Source organism: Linepithema humile, chromosome 8 (genome assembly GCF_040581485.1).
Source record: "Linepithema humile isolate Giens D197 chromosome 8, Lhum_UNIL_v1.0, whole genome shotgun sequence".
NCBI lineage: Eukaryota > Metazoa > Arthropoda > Insecta > Hymenoptera > Formicidae > Linepithema > Linepithema humile.
The window spans coordinates 4,433,201-4,448,649 of NC_090135.1; the positions used below are offsets into that span (position 1 = coordinate 4,433,201).

At 34.4% G+C, this 15,449-nt stretch overlaps 2 protein-coding genes and 1 long non-coding RNA gene across 3 annotated transcripts; 1 reads left to right on the plus strand and 2 right to left on the minus strand.

The window, feature by feature from the left end:
- The first annotated feature begins 1,490 nt into the window (after positions 1–1,490).
- On the plus strand, positions 1,491–4,508 carry LOC137001769 (uncharacterized). Its single transcript, XR_010891642.1, has 2 exons — positions 1,491–3,059; positions 3,137–4,508. It is a non-coding gene; the product is annotated as an uncharacterized lncRNA (long non-coding RNA).
- A 2,049-nt stretch (positions 4,509–6,557) lies between these two features.
- Positions 6,558–7,124, minus strand: LOC137001719 (uncharacterized). Its single transcript, XM_067360827.1, has one exon. It carries the CDS (start codon positions 7,122–7,124, stop codon positions 6,558–6,560), a length of 567 nt encoding a protein of 188 aa, XP_067216928.1.
- Positions 7,125–7,141: 17 nt separating this feature from the next.
- Positions 7,142–9,300, minus strand: LOC137001720 (uncharacterized). The gene is made up of 2 exons (XM_067360828.1): positions 8,791–9,300; positions 7,142–8,686 (listed from the first exon to the last, which is right to left on the minus strand). Exons 1-2 carry the CDS (start codon positions 9,298–9,300, stop codon positions 7,142–7,144), a joined length of 2,055 nt encoding a protein of 684 aa, XP_067216929.1.
- Between the last annotated feature and the right edge of the window lie 6,149 nt (positions 9,301–15,449).

A 15,449-nucleotide genomic window follows, 5' to 3' on the forward strand; every position in this document is an offset into this window, starting at 1 on the left:
TTTTAATTTTACATTGTATTTTTATTCAGTCAATGCATTTTGAAACATTATTTTCTTTTTAGAATACTACTATATTAATGTAATACAATATTATATATAATTAATAATTATACTGCACCTTTTGGCAAATAAAACTTTGGTATTGCTAAAATAACCAAATTCCTTCCAGTTAGCATAAAAGTACGCTTACTCAATCATATCATTCACTTCGTCGGAAAATTATAAGATTGGAAGAGAGTGAGAAGGGGGAGGGGGGAAGTAGGAGGGAGGGAGAGACTCTCTTACATATAGTATTGACTTTTTAGTATCAAACATATCGATATATTATGTGTATTTAATAAGATACATTATATTATAATTTGGAGCAAGCATTTTTTATACTTTTTATAATGATTATAATACAAGAAGTATACAAACGCAACGTAAGTCTGACAATTTTCCAATTATTATTCAATTTCTTTTACCTTTAGTGAGATCTTAGATTTAAAATCTGTATTAAATATATATAATGTTATATTTTATCATAAGTATAAGATTATAATGCAGTATTGCTTTTTATTTTTATATTAGGTATTAATACAAGGTAGGATCTGTCGATGAAAATACATATAAAGAGACAGCAGCACAAAACAAAGCTATATATATATCTTTTGGAAACGAAGACACTCGAATACAATTAGGCGAGTTTCTTTAAAATTGAAAATTATGATTACTATTTTATCGTAAGTATTTAATAATAATATATTCTTGCTCTTTACTTTTATAAATAAAAGAGATTAATTAATGATTGAAACACAATTAGGCATATATGTTGCGTATACTCTATATATACTGTTGTATTAAAAACAATTATTGTTTAATACTGTTGTATTAAAAACACTAAATAAAACACTTGCTTTTAATTATAATGTATCTTATTATATACACAAAAGAAATTGTTTCATGTTACTAAAATAACCATGTTCCTTTAAGCATAAAAGGATGCTTATACAATCACACTTCTTCGAAAGAACAAGACTTGCAAGACTTACAGATCCGCTTACAAAGCACAAGAATATCACTTGAACCTCCTTACATTAAAAATAATCAAAATATAACATAAATATGCAGCGCAATATTAAGATCTCATTCGTACCGCAATCTTATCAGAATAAATGTCATTATCAGCATTCAGTCTTGCTTTACGTGGAATAAATAGTCAGAAAACATTGTAGCGTATGTTTCTAACACTAGTATATGTTGCATAGGAAAAAATTGCATTATTTCCAGCAAAACTACAGATTTCACCACTGAAAATAAAAGAGATTGATAAATGACTGAAATACGATGAAGCATATGTGTTACATATACTTTATATATGTATACTTGTATTATAAACAATTAAACAAAAAAAACACTTGCTTCTAATTATAATGTATCTTATTACATTCACTTAAGTACTTACCCCGTGTTGCTAAATTAATCATATAGTTAGAAAATATGACCCTTGCCATTTCTTGCTAAAACGTTCACTGGGTATCTACGTCTATCACTATACAACGCTTTGGTAATATCTTTTTTAACAATGATTGTGTTTGACTTACACACATAACAAATTTTTTGATAATATTCAATAAAATATTATTAAAAAATTTGACTAAAGCGTACATTTTTATCAATTTTTATTCAGATTAATTTTAATAGAGGAGGTTATCAAGATTAATATAGATTTCTCTCATACACAGTCACGAGCGTACGCATGCTTGCTCATGCATGCACGTCCATGTACGAACACATAGGAACATGCACAAACAGGCGCGGACACGCATGAGTACGTTTCGTTAAATTTAAATGCAAATAACTACGACTGAAATTGAAAAATACCGGACATATAAATAGTTAATAAATAGTTAATTTTTACTGGTTTATTTTATGCAATCACAGTGATATAAAACATTTATGTCTGTAAATAAAAGAGATTAATTAATTATTGGGACATTGTTAAGATTATTTCGTTTTTCTGTATAATTTACATTTAAATTTTTTTCTGTAAAAGAAATAATAATTTGTTACACGGCGGTGACATTATATAAAATTACGAAATCTGTTTTGAAAAGAACGAATGTACAATAAGTCTAGTAATCCTTAAGCCGTAAGAAGTTGCGAATCATCACAGATTGTTCTCTACTTATTCGTTTGTGATTGATTAATTTCTGATGACTTAAAGCTTACGACATCAATTATAGACTTGATCTAACTGCATGCAAGAGTAGTACAGGACAGATTGGCTTGTACTATTGTGTTTTAGTAAGTCCTGTTGCAGCTAAAAAGAACAAACCCAATGTATTATATTACATACACATGAAAGCTTGCTTTATGTTGTAAAATAATAATTAAACTTCTTCAAATTGGCAAGAATGCTTTCTCAATGTTACTTTGTATAAAGAACAAGATTAGGAAGTCTTACAGAAATGTAAGTAGAATGATTAATTGTTTACAGACATAACAGCATACAAAAAATAAAAATACATATCTATATATAAGAAATAAAGATATTGCAATCCTACGTTTCTCTACATTGCATGAAAGATATCTTAACCTCACGTGTATCATTGTCTTAATACTTCATTATCGTGTTTTTTTAATATCAAACATATCTGCAAATCTTTTAAATCTTCCCACGAAGTGACATTAAGTAAGCATATTTTGTGCTAACTTAAAGGAATTTGGTTCTTTACGCGAAATGTGGCAAGTGTACGTAATAAGATAATAAGATAAGATACGTTACAATTAGAAGCAAGTATTTTTTTGTGCAGTATAGTTTATAATACAAGGGTATGTAGAAATATATGCAGCATAAACTTAACAGTATTCCAACCATTAATCAATCTCCTTTATTTTCAGTGATGAGATCTCTACAATTTTGCTCAAAATAATGCATATGCTGTCTGTACAACATGTATTAGTACTTAAGGGGAAAGATGTAACTGCAATATGAGATCGTAATTTTAAAAATTGTGTTTTCTGACTATTCACTCAACCTAAAGGAAGAATGAATGCTGATGATGACAATTATTCTGGTATAATTGCTGTACGAATCAGATCTTAATGTTGCGCTACATACTTATTATCATATTTTGTTTATTTTAATTTTAAGGAGGTGAAAGTAATATTGTTGTGCTTTGTAAGTGGATCCATAAGTCTTCCAAATCTTGTTCTTCCGACGATGTGACGTTGAATAAGCATTCTTTTGTGCTTACATAATGGAGCATGGTTATTTTAGCAACACGGAGCAAGTTCTTAAGTGTATGTAATAGGATACATTATAATTAGAAGCAAGTACTTTTTTTGTTTATAATACAAGAGTATATATAGAGTATGCGCAACATATATGCTTAATAATATGTATTTCAGTCATTAATCAATCTCTTTTATTTTCAGTTGTGAAATCTATGCAGTAATTTTTCAATTATATAGAATAATGTATTTTTGGATGCATAATTACTTCAAGTGATTTACATAATTCTTCGCAAAATGTCTATACCCATTGCTGTAGCACAGATTGACTGCAGCATTCACATCCTTTATCAGTGTATTTGTGAAAAGAACATTCAAGACCACTTTCAAAAACATATGTAAAGCATGTGAATTTATATCTGGCATAAACAGGAGTATACTTCATCTCATGATCTGTTCTTTTTTTACAAACTTTATTTGCCAAGTGTATAAACAATTGCTCCAATTAATAAACTTTAAATTCTTCGCTATCTTCTTGAGCTGCATCACTTAACCGTATTAACAAAGATTACTATTTCCATATAATTATTTGTTGTATAGTTATATAGAGCAAGTTTTTAAATGTATTTAATGAGATACATTATAATTAGAAGCTAATTTTTTTTATTGTTTAAGGCTAGATTGCACAAGCATTATTTTGAATTTAAGCGAGACTTAAATATGTGTCTATCTTTATCTTTTTTTTTAAATAAATGAAGACAAATACATATTTAAATCTCGCTTAAAGCCAAAATAACGTTGGTGCAATCGTGCCTAATTGTTTATAATACAAGAGTATATATAGAATATACACGAAATATATGCCTAATAGTATTCCAGTAATTAACCAATTTTTTTTATTTTTAGTTGTGAGATCTGTGCAGTTTTACTAGAAATAATGCATTTTTTGCAACATATGCTATTGTGTTTTCTAAGGGTTACGTCCCATGGCTTGTATTTTTCGCGGAACGCGTATCGCGTAACCAATCAGTAGCATAGTATAAATGAAATGATGTTTTGTTATGCTTATACAAAGCTTCTGATTGGTTACGCGATACGCGTTCCGCAAAAAATACATACCATGGGACGTCACCCTAACTATTCACTCAACCTAATAAAAGACTGAATACTGATGATGACAATTATTCTGACAAAATTGATGTACGAATTCTCAATCTTTGTTGTTTCTATTTTCATCGTTAAAACTTATTGATGTATTAATATCTAATATAAAAGTAAAAAGCAAGACTGCATTATTATCAAATACTTATGATAAAATGTAACATTATTTAATATAAAGTTTAAATTTAAGATCTTACTGAAGATAAAAGAGATTGAATAATAATTGGTAAATTGTCAGACTTACGTTGCGTTTGTATACTCTTGTATTGTAATCACTATGAAAATATAAAAAATACTTGCTCCTAATTATAATGTATCGTATTAAATACTCATAAAAACTTGCTCCATGTTTCTAAAATAATTGAACTCCTTCAAGTTAATAAGAAAATATGCTTTCTCAATGTTACTTTGTTGGATGATCAAGATTTGCAAATAAATACATATTATAGATATGTTTGATACTAAAAACCCAATAATATCTGTAAATCTTCCAAATCTTATAATCTTCCAACAAAATGACATTGAGTAGGCGTACTTTTGTGTTAACTGGAAGAAATTTGATTATTTTAGCAATATCCGAAGTTTTATTTGCGAAAAGGTACAGTATAATTATCAAGAGACACGATGATTTTTCGCCGAGAGATTCGCATTTGAAGTAAGAATCTGCCTTTTTCTTCAAATGCGAATCTCTCGGCGAAAAATCATCGTATCAAGATGCATAAAAAAGCATTTTAAAGAGGAGACTCTGTACTTTCGTACGCTTTTGATCCCAATAAGCTACAATTTTTTGTTTATACTGTGCACCGTCGCAAACTCGAACCATTATTTTTCAATTTTGTATGCTCGCGCTTTGTCATCCGCCATTTTCAATAAATTTATTTTGCAACATTGAAATAAATTGATTCTTAAAGTAGAGATTTTTAGCTTTATTTCCATATTTTATAGAACTTTCTATCTTTATTATTTACGAAGTTATCGTCAGTTGAAATTTGATGAATTTTTCCCACATTTTCAGTGTACCGCTTTTTTTTCGGGTGAGTGTACTTTAATTTTACATAAACTATAAAATTTCTTGTTATTCATTTTTCAATTATCTTACCTTAACACTTTTATGCACAAAATAATAAGAGGAATCAATTGGTGTAAAAAACATAGTTGTCTTTAAGAAAAAATATGTAGCTGAAATGATATATCATATTTTTTAACATTTTATAAACTCTCCGAATTTTGTTTGGGACAAATAAACATTGTATATTTTGTTTCTAACTTAAATTATATCAAATAAATGCGTTTTCGTTAAGATGAAATAAGAGTTTTTACAATAATACAGTTTTTTTTAACGTCGTCAAAATCGCCACTGTACTGCATGTCGTCAAACTATACAGTGTCGTGAAAATCTCCTTTTCACTATTACGGGTTAATTTAACGACAGTCGCCAAAGTATACGATTAAACGGTAAAAATTTTAACGACGGTCGTCAAAGTAGCCAGAAGTCGTCGAAGCTGCCAATGCGTGCCTAAAATTGTCGTCGAAGTATACGATTGACATACATATATATATATATATATATATATATATATATATATATATATAATATATTTACAGAAATGTGTAAATATATAAATATGTATCTTCTTGAAAGATATATAACATTTCAATGTGAGCATTGTTGAAATTGTGTTCAAACTGTGCAATAAAGGCAGACACATCTGTTTTACTGTCATCGACACATGCACACTTAGATATATGTGCGAGACGATAGAGCAGTAAAAATAAGCAAAGTTGTCTGATTTCAATATATTGAACACAATCAGTCCAAAATCGAGCAACAGAGCAATGTAAGAGATACAGCTCTCCAGCATGCGGGCACTACACAAGCAAAAACCGCACGTCACGCATCCGTGTGCGTATGCGTCTGTGTGCGTAGCATATTTTGTGTCATTTCTACCAGCATGCGACAAATGCTTCGTACGACAAATGCTAAGAAGCAAGCGTTTTCGAGTAAGGCAAGTCGCTAAAATATTAGAAATTCCGTGTTCGAGATCTGCTTCTTGAAACTTTTTTTTCTTTTTTTCCGCAAAGAACAGTGCATTATCAAGTAAAGAATTAGATTATATTCTTCCTCAAAAAATTTTATTTGTTAAAAATATTTGCATATAACTATAAAAAATACTAATTTATTACGATTTGTTAATAGAAAAATAAAAAATAGTTTTACATGTCAAATCGACAATGGACTCCTCTCGGGGATGGACGCAGGTGCTGGTGGACCCCCTGTTTAACAGCAGGAGGTCCATCTCCGCCGTCCATTTCAAGAGGGTCCTGCCCTTTGCATTGGTGGACCGGGAACCCCACACCGTAGACCAAGCGTTGAAGTCCCCGGCCACCAGCACGGGATGGGGGAGGCACCGGCGTATGCCGTCTTCCATTTCCCGTAGGAATTGCTTGTAAACAGGGCAGGACCATCTAGGGGGGGCGTAGACCCCCACCACACAGAGGGCACCCCACCGCGCAATGACGAAACCTCTGCCTTTCTCTAGGGTGATTGGAGGGGAGCGCGGGGAGTGCCTCCTAATTATGGCAACAGAGCCGTCCAGGTCCGCAAGCCAATTAGGGTTTGACTCGGAGACCCAGAGCGGCTCCAATACCACGCCCAGACCGGCATCACGCCCGCTCAGGTCCTGCAGGAAAAGGTCCTGGGCCCTACAAGCGTGATTCAGGTTCGCTTGGAGAAGCTTGGTGGACATTGTGGGCGTTCAATGTCCTATCCCTCCAAGCAGACCTCCATTGGGCCACTTGAGGTGGCCATTGTTTTCTCCCCCGAAGGGGGGGGACAACCTATCTTCCCGTTTTGGGAAGGAGAGGCGGGTGCCGGGGCCGTCTCTTGTTTCTTCTTTCTTTTATTCCCCTTGGGGGGTTTACATGCTGGGCTTCCCATACGATGGGAGGCCGGACGGCCCGCAGCATGGCACACTGCGCAGTGTGCCGGTGCCGAACACGAGCCGGCCAAATGCCCCTCGGATCCGCGATAGCAGCAGTTGCTGCGGTCCGCGGCGTTGGGGCACTTGACCCGTACGTGGCCCCCCTCCATGCATTTATAGCATTGGAGGAGGCGCTGGTCCAGCAGTGTGACCTGCGTCCAGCATCCGCCTATAATAAGGTGGCCGGCCTGGCACACCTTATTGGCCACCGCCAAAGGGCATCTTGCCCAGGCGGTGCCTAGCCCTCCGGGGGAGGTTCTGATCTCCCCCACTTTTATCTTGTGGGGGTGGCAGCCCCCTTTGTCCGCTACAGCTGAAACGATGAGATCAGCCGTGACGGACATGTCTATCCTCCAGAGGCGCTTCTCCGCCATTTTCTGCGGCCGGGCGATGCGCACCTCCGGTTTATCGGCGCACAAGCTCTCCAGGCGTTTGGAGAGCATGTCCGCCTTCTCCTGATTCCCAGGGCCCGGCACCTGGAGAATCATCGCGCCAGTTTGCGCCACTTTGGGTCTCAGGTGGGGGATGCCCAACTCTTCCAGGACAAGCTGCTTCCTAACCTGTCCCATCAGTGCACTGTACGTGTCTTTTGGACACGTAACAGTGACTGCCGCGGTGCTGGGGGCTCTCCTCTTCCTCCTCCTACTTTCCCCCTTTCCACCCCGTGAGGGAGGGGAAGGTAGGGTTTTGGAAGCGGGGGAGGGGGGGGGTTGTTTTCCCGTCTTCTGCGGAAGGTCCCGCCCGACACCTCCCTTCTTCCTCTTAACCACCTCAGTCCATGTCACCCTTTGTTGCCTGGGGGCAGCAGTTGAGGGGGCCGACTGGGTGAGGGGAGGACCCTTTTTGGGGAGAACAGAGGGGTTCATGGGCGGAGCCCTCTTTTTCCTCTTGAGTTGGGTCGGAGGATCGGACTTTGGCTGTAGGATGGCGCCAATAGCCCTGTCCGACTCCTTCGCTTTCTTGTTCTTTTTACCCCTTTTTCCAGGAACCTCCGACGGTGAGGGAGCTGTCTCCTTCTGGGGGGCAGGTCCCGTCCCGCCCGTAGAGGGCCCCGGGGGGGGGGGACGGAGATGAGGATACCTTCTCTCGAGAAGTCTGAAGAACTCCTCCACGTTTATTGGGGAGGAGCTCTCCAGTCGCGGGACCGATTCAGATGAAGGGTCCGGAAGCCTTTTCCTGGCCTTCTGAGGGCCAAGTGCCGGCCTGAGGGCCGGATTCTCGTCCAGGTCCGCCTGGCTGACAGGTGGTCTGGCAGGGGAAACCGCGGGTGTCAGGGGAGCCTCCAAATCCATCTCCTCCGAGTCCCTCCTAGTTTTGGATCGAGTGATCTGGGGGAGGGGGGAGGAGATGTTCTCCTGATTTCATCAAGCTCCCTTCGTAGTTCGGCCACTTGCTCCTCAAGTAGCCGGTTTATCTCTAGGAGCTCCACTACCTCTCCCGATGGCGCGGGAGCTCTGCCGGCCCTGGGGTCGTAATGACCTCCTTCGAGGCGGTCCGTCAGAGAGAAGGCCGCTGCCTCTATTGCAGCTGCTTCTCTGTAAAGGGCTTTTAACAAGTCCCCTTTTATATTGGAGGACTTGTGAGCCACAGTCCAGACTGCTGCCGCCCCCTGGACCAGCCTATTCCGCACTTCTTGGGCGGTGACCCTCTCGAACTCCCGTATCATCTCCCTGGTCGTTTCCTCGTGTGACTGACCTCGATCGACAGTTTTGTCGATGGAGATGTCCGGGCGAAAGGCGTATTCGGCGAGCTGATTGCACTGCTTCACTTTATCCTCCAGACTTTTCTCCCTGCGTTTCTGGGCCGTGTGTTGGCCCAGGTTTGCAGGGTCCTTAGGGGGACGCCCTCTTTTATCCAGCTTGGGGGCTGGTGGTCTTGACTCCTCTTCATCAGAGGAGCCACCCAAGCCGTGGACATCTTCGCTCCTGTACCTCTTGCCCATCAGGGACGTCCGACCAGGGGGTCGACACTCGCTCTTGCTAAAATGGGGGGACCGGTTTCAGCGCCACCATACTTTGTACCATCGGAAATAAGGAACTAACGGGACGCGCGGGAACATATAACCTATATATACCGGGTGTTTTAGACCACCCGTCCCACCCTTTTAAAACGTAGGAATGTGCTTGTACAAAAAAATGGCACAGACAAAATTTGCATGATTTTGAGGGATTTATCTGAGGGTGACCTTGACTTTGACCTCGCAGTTGATTTTCAAGGTTATTTAAAGGTCAGAGTAATTTTTTAAAATAGAAACCCCTATTTTTGATTCCAAAATCTAATAGTTGGTGTCAAGAGCTTTTCAAAACACTATAATGAAGTTATTTTTCATTAAGTACTTTTTGAGTTATGAGGCTTGTAAATTACAGTATTTTGACATAAAATACAAAATATCTTGTAAAACATTCAATTTTTGGGAATTTTACCTTAATACTTTTATGCATAAAATAATGAGACGAATCAATTGGTATAAAGAAAACACATTGGTTTTAAAAAAAAGTATGCAGTTGCATGTTGCAAACTACATATTTTTTCTTGAAAGCAACTATGTGTTTTCTTTATACCAATTGATTTGTCTCATTATTTTATGCATAAAAGTATTAAGGTAAGATTCCCAAAAATTGAATGTTTTACAAGATATTTTGTATTTTATGTCAAAATACTGTAATTTACAAGCCTCATAACTCGAAAAGTACTTAATGAAAAATAACTTCATTATAGTGTTTTGAAAAGCTTTTGACACCAGCTATTAGATTTTGGAATCAAAAATAGAGGTTTCCATTTAAAAAAATTACTCTAATCTTCAAATGACCTTGAAAGTCAACTGCGAGGTCAAAGTCAAGGTCACCCTCAGATAGATCTCTCGAAATCATGCAAATTTCGTCTGAGCCATTTTTTTGTACAAGCACATCCCTACGTTTTAAAAGGGTGGGACGGGTGGTCTGAAACACCCGGTATATACACACATTTCTGTACTGTTACTGACTCATTATTATTATTAATTATGATTATTATTAATTACAGTAAAATTGAGAGACATTATTCTTAGTTTTCATAACATTTATTTGTTATATAAATTTTATATGTATAATATTATATATATATATAATTACTTAGCTTTAAAACAATTAATTTAATATTTTGTAATTTTTAATACAACATTACAAAAATAACAAATTTATAATACATAAAAATGCAATGCAGCTCATTTTTCCGTCCCACTTAACAGACTGCGGACTGTCGGATAGATATTTATTAAATATCCGGTGTGATTAAAAAATGAGATGCAAAGCATGTATAATTACATGCACCACAGCATCTCAACATGCATCACTCATACCTAACAAAAATAATACAATAATAATACAACTGTAAATAAAACATAATTCATACATGCCACATTCATACATCATACAGCTAAAGTTCTTCTCAGATCGGCATATCCCGCTACCGCAAAGAAGCCGATCTTTCCTCTGAGATCATCAACCGCAACCACCACTGCCAATACCTGAAGGCACGCCTTCCCGGATAATGCCCGCAAGGAAAGCATGACTTCTTCAGGCAGATGATTCAGAGTAGAAGAATTCTACCTAATTCATCTTTCTAATTACACACTCATATTTCATACCAATTTTATACTTATAAATATATAACAATTTTACAATTTTTTAATTCATATTAACAATAAATATTCAAATTATTAATATCTGATATTAAACAATTTTTCTTTTTGCACCACCATACTAAAGTTTTTATCGCTATTACACGTACTATTATTTTAAAAATACTATTATGATGTTCTATACATTCATGCCAATCCAAATTAATATTCCACTCTTCAAAATGTTTAATAATTACTTTTAAAATATTTTTTTGGTGGGCTCGCGTTTTTAACAATTTATTTATAGTGCATATTATTTGTCTAATACAAATTGGAAAATTACTATTTTTAAAACTTTCCTCACATTCCAAACAAAAATTAATTTCTTTTAAAATAGTTACATTAATTTCTTCTAATTTTTCAAACAATAATGTTACAATAGAATTTTCCGAAACATTTTTATCAGTAATAAATTCCACGGGTTCGTCATCACAATCATCGTTGCGAACATCATGCACCTGAACATTTGAAGCATCACTTTTCAAACACTCTTCTAATGAAAACAACATGAAGCCATCATTAGCGATTTCGCAATTACCGCCAATGATTTTAATAGACTTCATGTTGCTCACCAATAAAGTGATGAACGATTTTTTAAACTGTGCAGGTGTCGGATTGGTATGACGAACAGCGTGACTTCTAATTTGACCAAAAAAATTTTCTAACAGATCTTAATTACAATATCGCGTATATAATTTATTAAAATTAAATTTAACATGAACAATTTTCCATAATTTTTGAAAGTTATTAATAGTAAAATACCAATTTTTTATACTTCGCACTGTGTTGACAATTTTCCGCGATGTTTTTTCTATAAAAACCATATTTCCTAATGTTTCTTTTGCACTCACCCAGAACGCATGATGTACACTGTTCTCAACTACTGGACACCGCAATTCACAATTGTCATCCTTCACTTTATCGCAACTATTTGTTGAGTCAAAAAGATTGTTGAAAAAGTTCACCGCCTTCGCTGTCGCAAGTCCTTCTTCCTCATTTATTTTTTTTTCTTTGTTGTCTATTAATACGGTACCTGTAACAAACATTAATGTAAAAAAATAACACTAAATTGCTTCTACTACGAACACATATATCTTTATTGCTTTTAATTATTGCTGTACTCACACTTCGATCTAGCTAACGTTTCAATGTAACTCGCAACTGTCCCGCTCAACACTTGAGTCGCGTATTTAACACGCATCTTCTTAATTTTCTTTTCTAAAATATGTTCTTCAGTTAGTTTCTTTAATTGCGGTCGAATGGTGTTCATGGTCCTGTCCATTTGCCATGCAGTCTTCACTATATCCCACGATGCCACGGAAGCAGTGTTCCTTTTTATTTATTAACAAGTTTTTCATTAATAAATTGTTTCTCATACCTTTGATTAAGTGCGGATAATCGTACAATGGAACGATTTCCACACCATCCACTTCGAAAGTTTCACCTGTTAACAGTTAATAATTACAATTTAATATTAAAATATTATTACCTATAACTATTATATACTATCAAATATTAATACGTACTTTCAGTCCTATTTTCCAATCTTCGTTTAATATTAGTGCGCAACAATAATTCTTTTATTGCGGCAACGTTGCTTGACCCTTGATCGCAAACAGTACTAACGATGTAAAAGCCTGCTTTGTTAACATCATGAATATGTTTCTTAATGCAACGTAATAACTGCGCGGTATTAGTTTGTTTACTGCAAAAACTATACGAAATTGGCAATTTCCACCCCGAATTTAAACCACGTAACATAAAAACTAACGCGTGATCTGCTACTTTAGCGGTACGGTTGGTGCCCCAATCCTCAAGACCACATATAATATTCTTTCGGATATCATAGGTGACAGAAGATTGAATAGAAACCTCATGCCACATTAGAATGCACACTTTATCTTTCAATGGCAAATTTGGAGCTATTTTCTCCAAATGTGTCAGAATAAAAGGGTTTATTCCAGTGGTCACAGGTATTCTACGTACCGCTAACTGTAGAGTTTTAATCAAGGGAATATCTGTAAAAACTTCGCGTAAACAAGTATATGCACGCTTTCCCATCGTTTTGTACATCGTTAATGTGAGAGCCTTTTCTTTTTCTTCATATCGGTGTCCCTATATAACATAAAACCTTATTAATAATGTATTAATTTTGCAAATTATTATTATGCAAAAATATTTAAAACGTTTATTATTTTTATATAAAATAAAAACAAACGCATACCAAGCAAATGCTATTATAAGTGCACATTAAAAACATGTTACGTAAGTTGACAAACATTACAAGTACACACACACACATCCACGCCCACACATATATATATTAAAGCATTAAAGCATTTAAGCATTACAAACATACATTGCAGATTTTACATATAAGCATATCAGCCATAACTGATATAAGAACAAACATGCATATATATTCAATAAGCACTATCATTAATAGAAAGCATTTTTTACTACTATAAACTATTAACTAATACTATTTTTAATAAAATAAATATTAATTAATATTATATATCCATTAACTTGTAAATAGAGAAAAAACAATAGATATTTCATGCAATCAAATTCGTAAAAAAAAATATTTGTTATTATATTAATTGTAAAGTTATTAAAAATATGTGCGTTCTAAAAATAGATAATAGTGCAGAAAATAAGAAAAAATCAAGGCAAAGAATTTCAAACATGAACAATGTTAAAGCTTTGACACACATATACTTACATTTTGTGTAATATTGTATTTTTCAATGTGATGAAATATCTCATTTATTTTCATTTCTTTTGCTATTTAATACTTGTGTACTTCAGTACATAGTTTGCCATCCATAGATAATGTAATAATCTTCAACATATTAAATATTTGAAATCTTACATTTCTTACAATATTTCTGAAAAGCCTACGAAAAATTTTCTACATTACGGACATTTAAAATATAACACAACGTAATGTTTCATTGCAGAACATTGCATATTTCTATTTTGCTACATATAACAGTATATTTAACAATATCTAAATATCTATACATATATTTATTACTATCTAATAAATTTCTACAGTACCATTAATGTTGTGCATGCAAAATATATAAGGATTAGTAAAGCATACATACGTTAAGCATTAGTGAAGCATTAACGCATTTACAATTTAAGCATTTTAATAAAGCATATATTAATATCTTGTCTTTAATAAAATATATATTAGTATGAAGATATTAATATTGTTGGAATGCAATAATATTATTTCAGTATATGAAGTGTGTAAAAATAGCAATATTCTTTAACTATGACATATTTAAAATGATAGATTCGCGCAGCCATATGTGCTCTGAAACGATTTAAATTAATCTTGTAATAATCTTATAATCTTTAATCTTATAGTACCAACAAAATATTAAAAACAAATCTGTGATTTATACTTGCGATTTCTCTGTATCATTTCCAAAAATATCCGTTGCATGCTGTTAACATCTTCAGTAACATTTTCCCAGTTGTTCTGACGATGCAGTTTTATAATTTTTCGATATTTCTTCACTTGAGCCTTCTTCTTGTTAAGTTTCTTTATGTATCTTCTTTTGGTTGTTTGGATTAATTTTTCTTCTTCAATATTTCTCTCTCTTTGCACTCTTTTTGATGTAGAGGCCAAATTAATTTTGTCTTGAACATTTTCGAAAGATATATTTTCATTTTCATTATGCAATTTTGAACATGTTTATTAAAATTAACAAAATTATTTTCAAAAATGCTATTGTTAGCATTATTGAGATTTTCATATTTTACATTATCTTCTAATTCAATATTATTTTCAAGTTCTACATTTTCAAATTCCATATTATTTTCAAACTCTACGTTATTTTCAAACTCTACGTTATTTTCAAACTCTACGTTATTTTCAAACTCTACGTTATTTTCAAATTCCATGTTATTTTCAAACTCTACGTTATTTTCAAACTCTACGTTATTTTCAAACTCTACGTTATTTTCAAACTCTACGTTATTTTCAAATTCTACATTATTTTCAAACTCTACGTTATTTTCAAACTCTACGTTATTTTCAAACTCTACATTATTTTCAAATTCTACATTATTTTCAAACTCTACGTTATTTTCAAATTCTACATTATTTTCATTATTATTATCATTTAAATCTGGCAAATTTCTGTTTGGTACAGCATTTTCTATTAAATTCCTTCTAATTCCGTAAGGTTTAATCATATCTTCCGAAAAATGTTCTGTACAAATTCTTAATTTGGCCATTGCTTCTTTTGGTGCACCTATAACTGAAAGAAATGACACGGTTTTGTATTGAGAAGATATTATAATGTTTATTGTAATATAGTAAAATATATATGTTTAAGCACAAAAGGAATAGGACTTCTTGTCACGCTCGTTGTCATAGACAGACATGTTACAACTGGGCCTTGCCCACTGCC

Bases quoted from the DNA above. Each gene is read 5' to 3' on its own strand.
- LOC137001719 (XM_067360827.1), bottom strand. From the start codon at position 7,124: ATGTCCACCAAGCTTCTCCAAGCGAACCTGAATCACGCTTGTAGGGCC.
- LOC137001720 (XM_067360828.1), bottom strand. From the start codon at position 9,300: ATGGGCAAGAGGTACAGGAGCGAAGATGTCCACGGCTTGGGTGGCTCC. The intron at 8,687-8,790 runs GTAGTGGAGCTC...CCCCTCCCCCAG, and splicing joins CTCCCGCGCCATCGGGAGAG to ATCACTCGATCCAAAACTAG.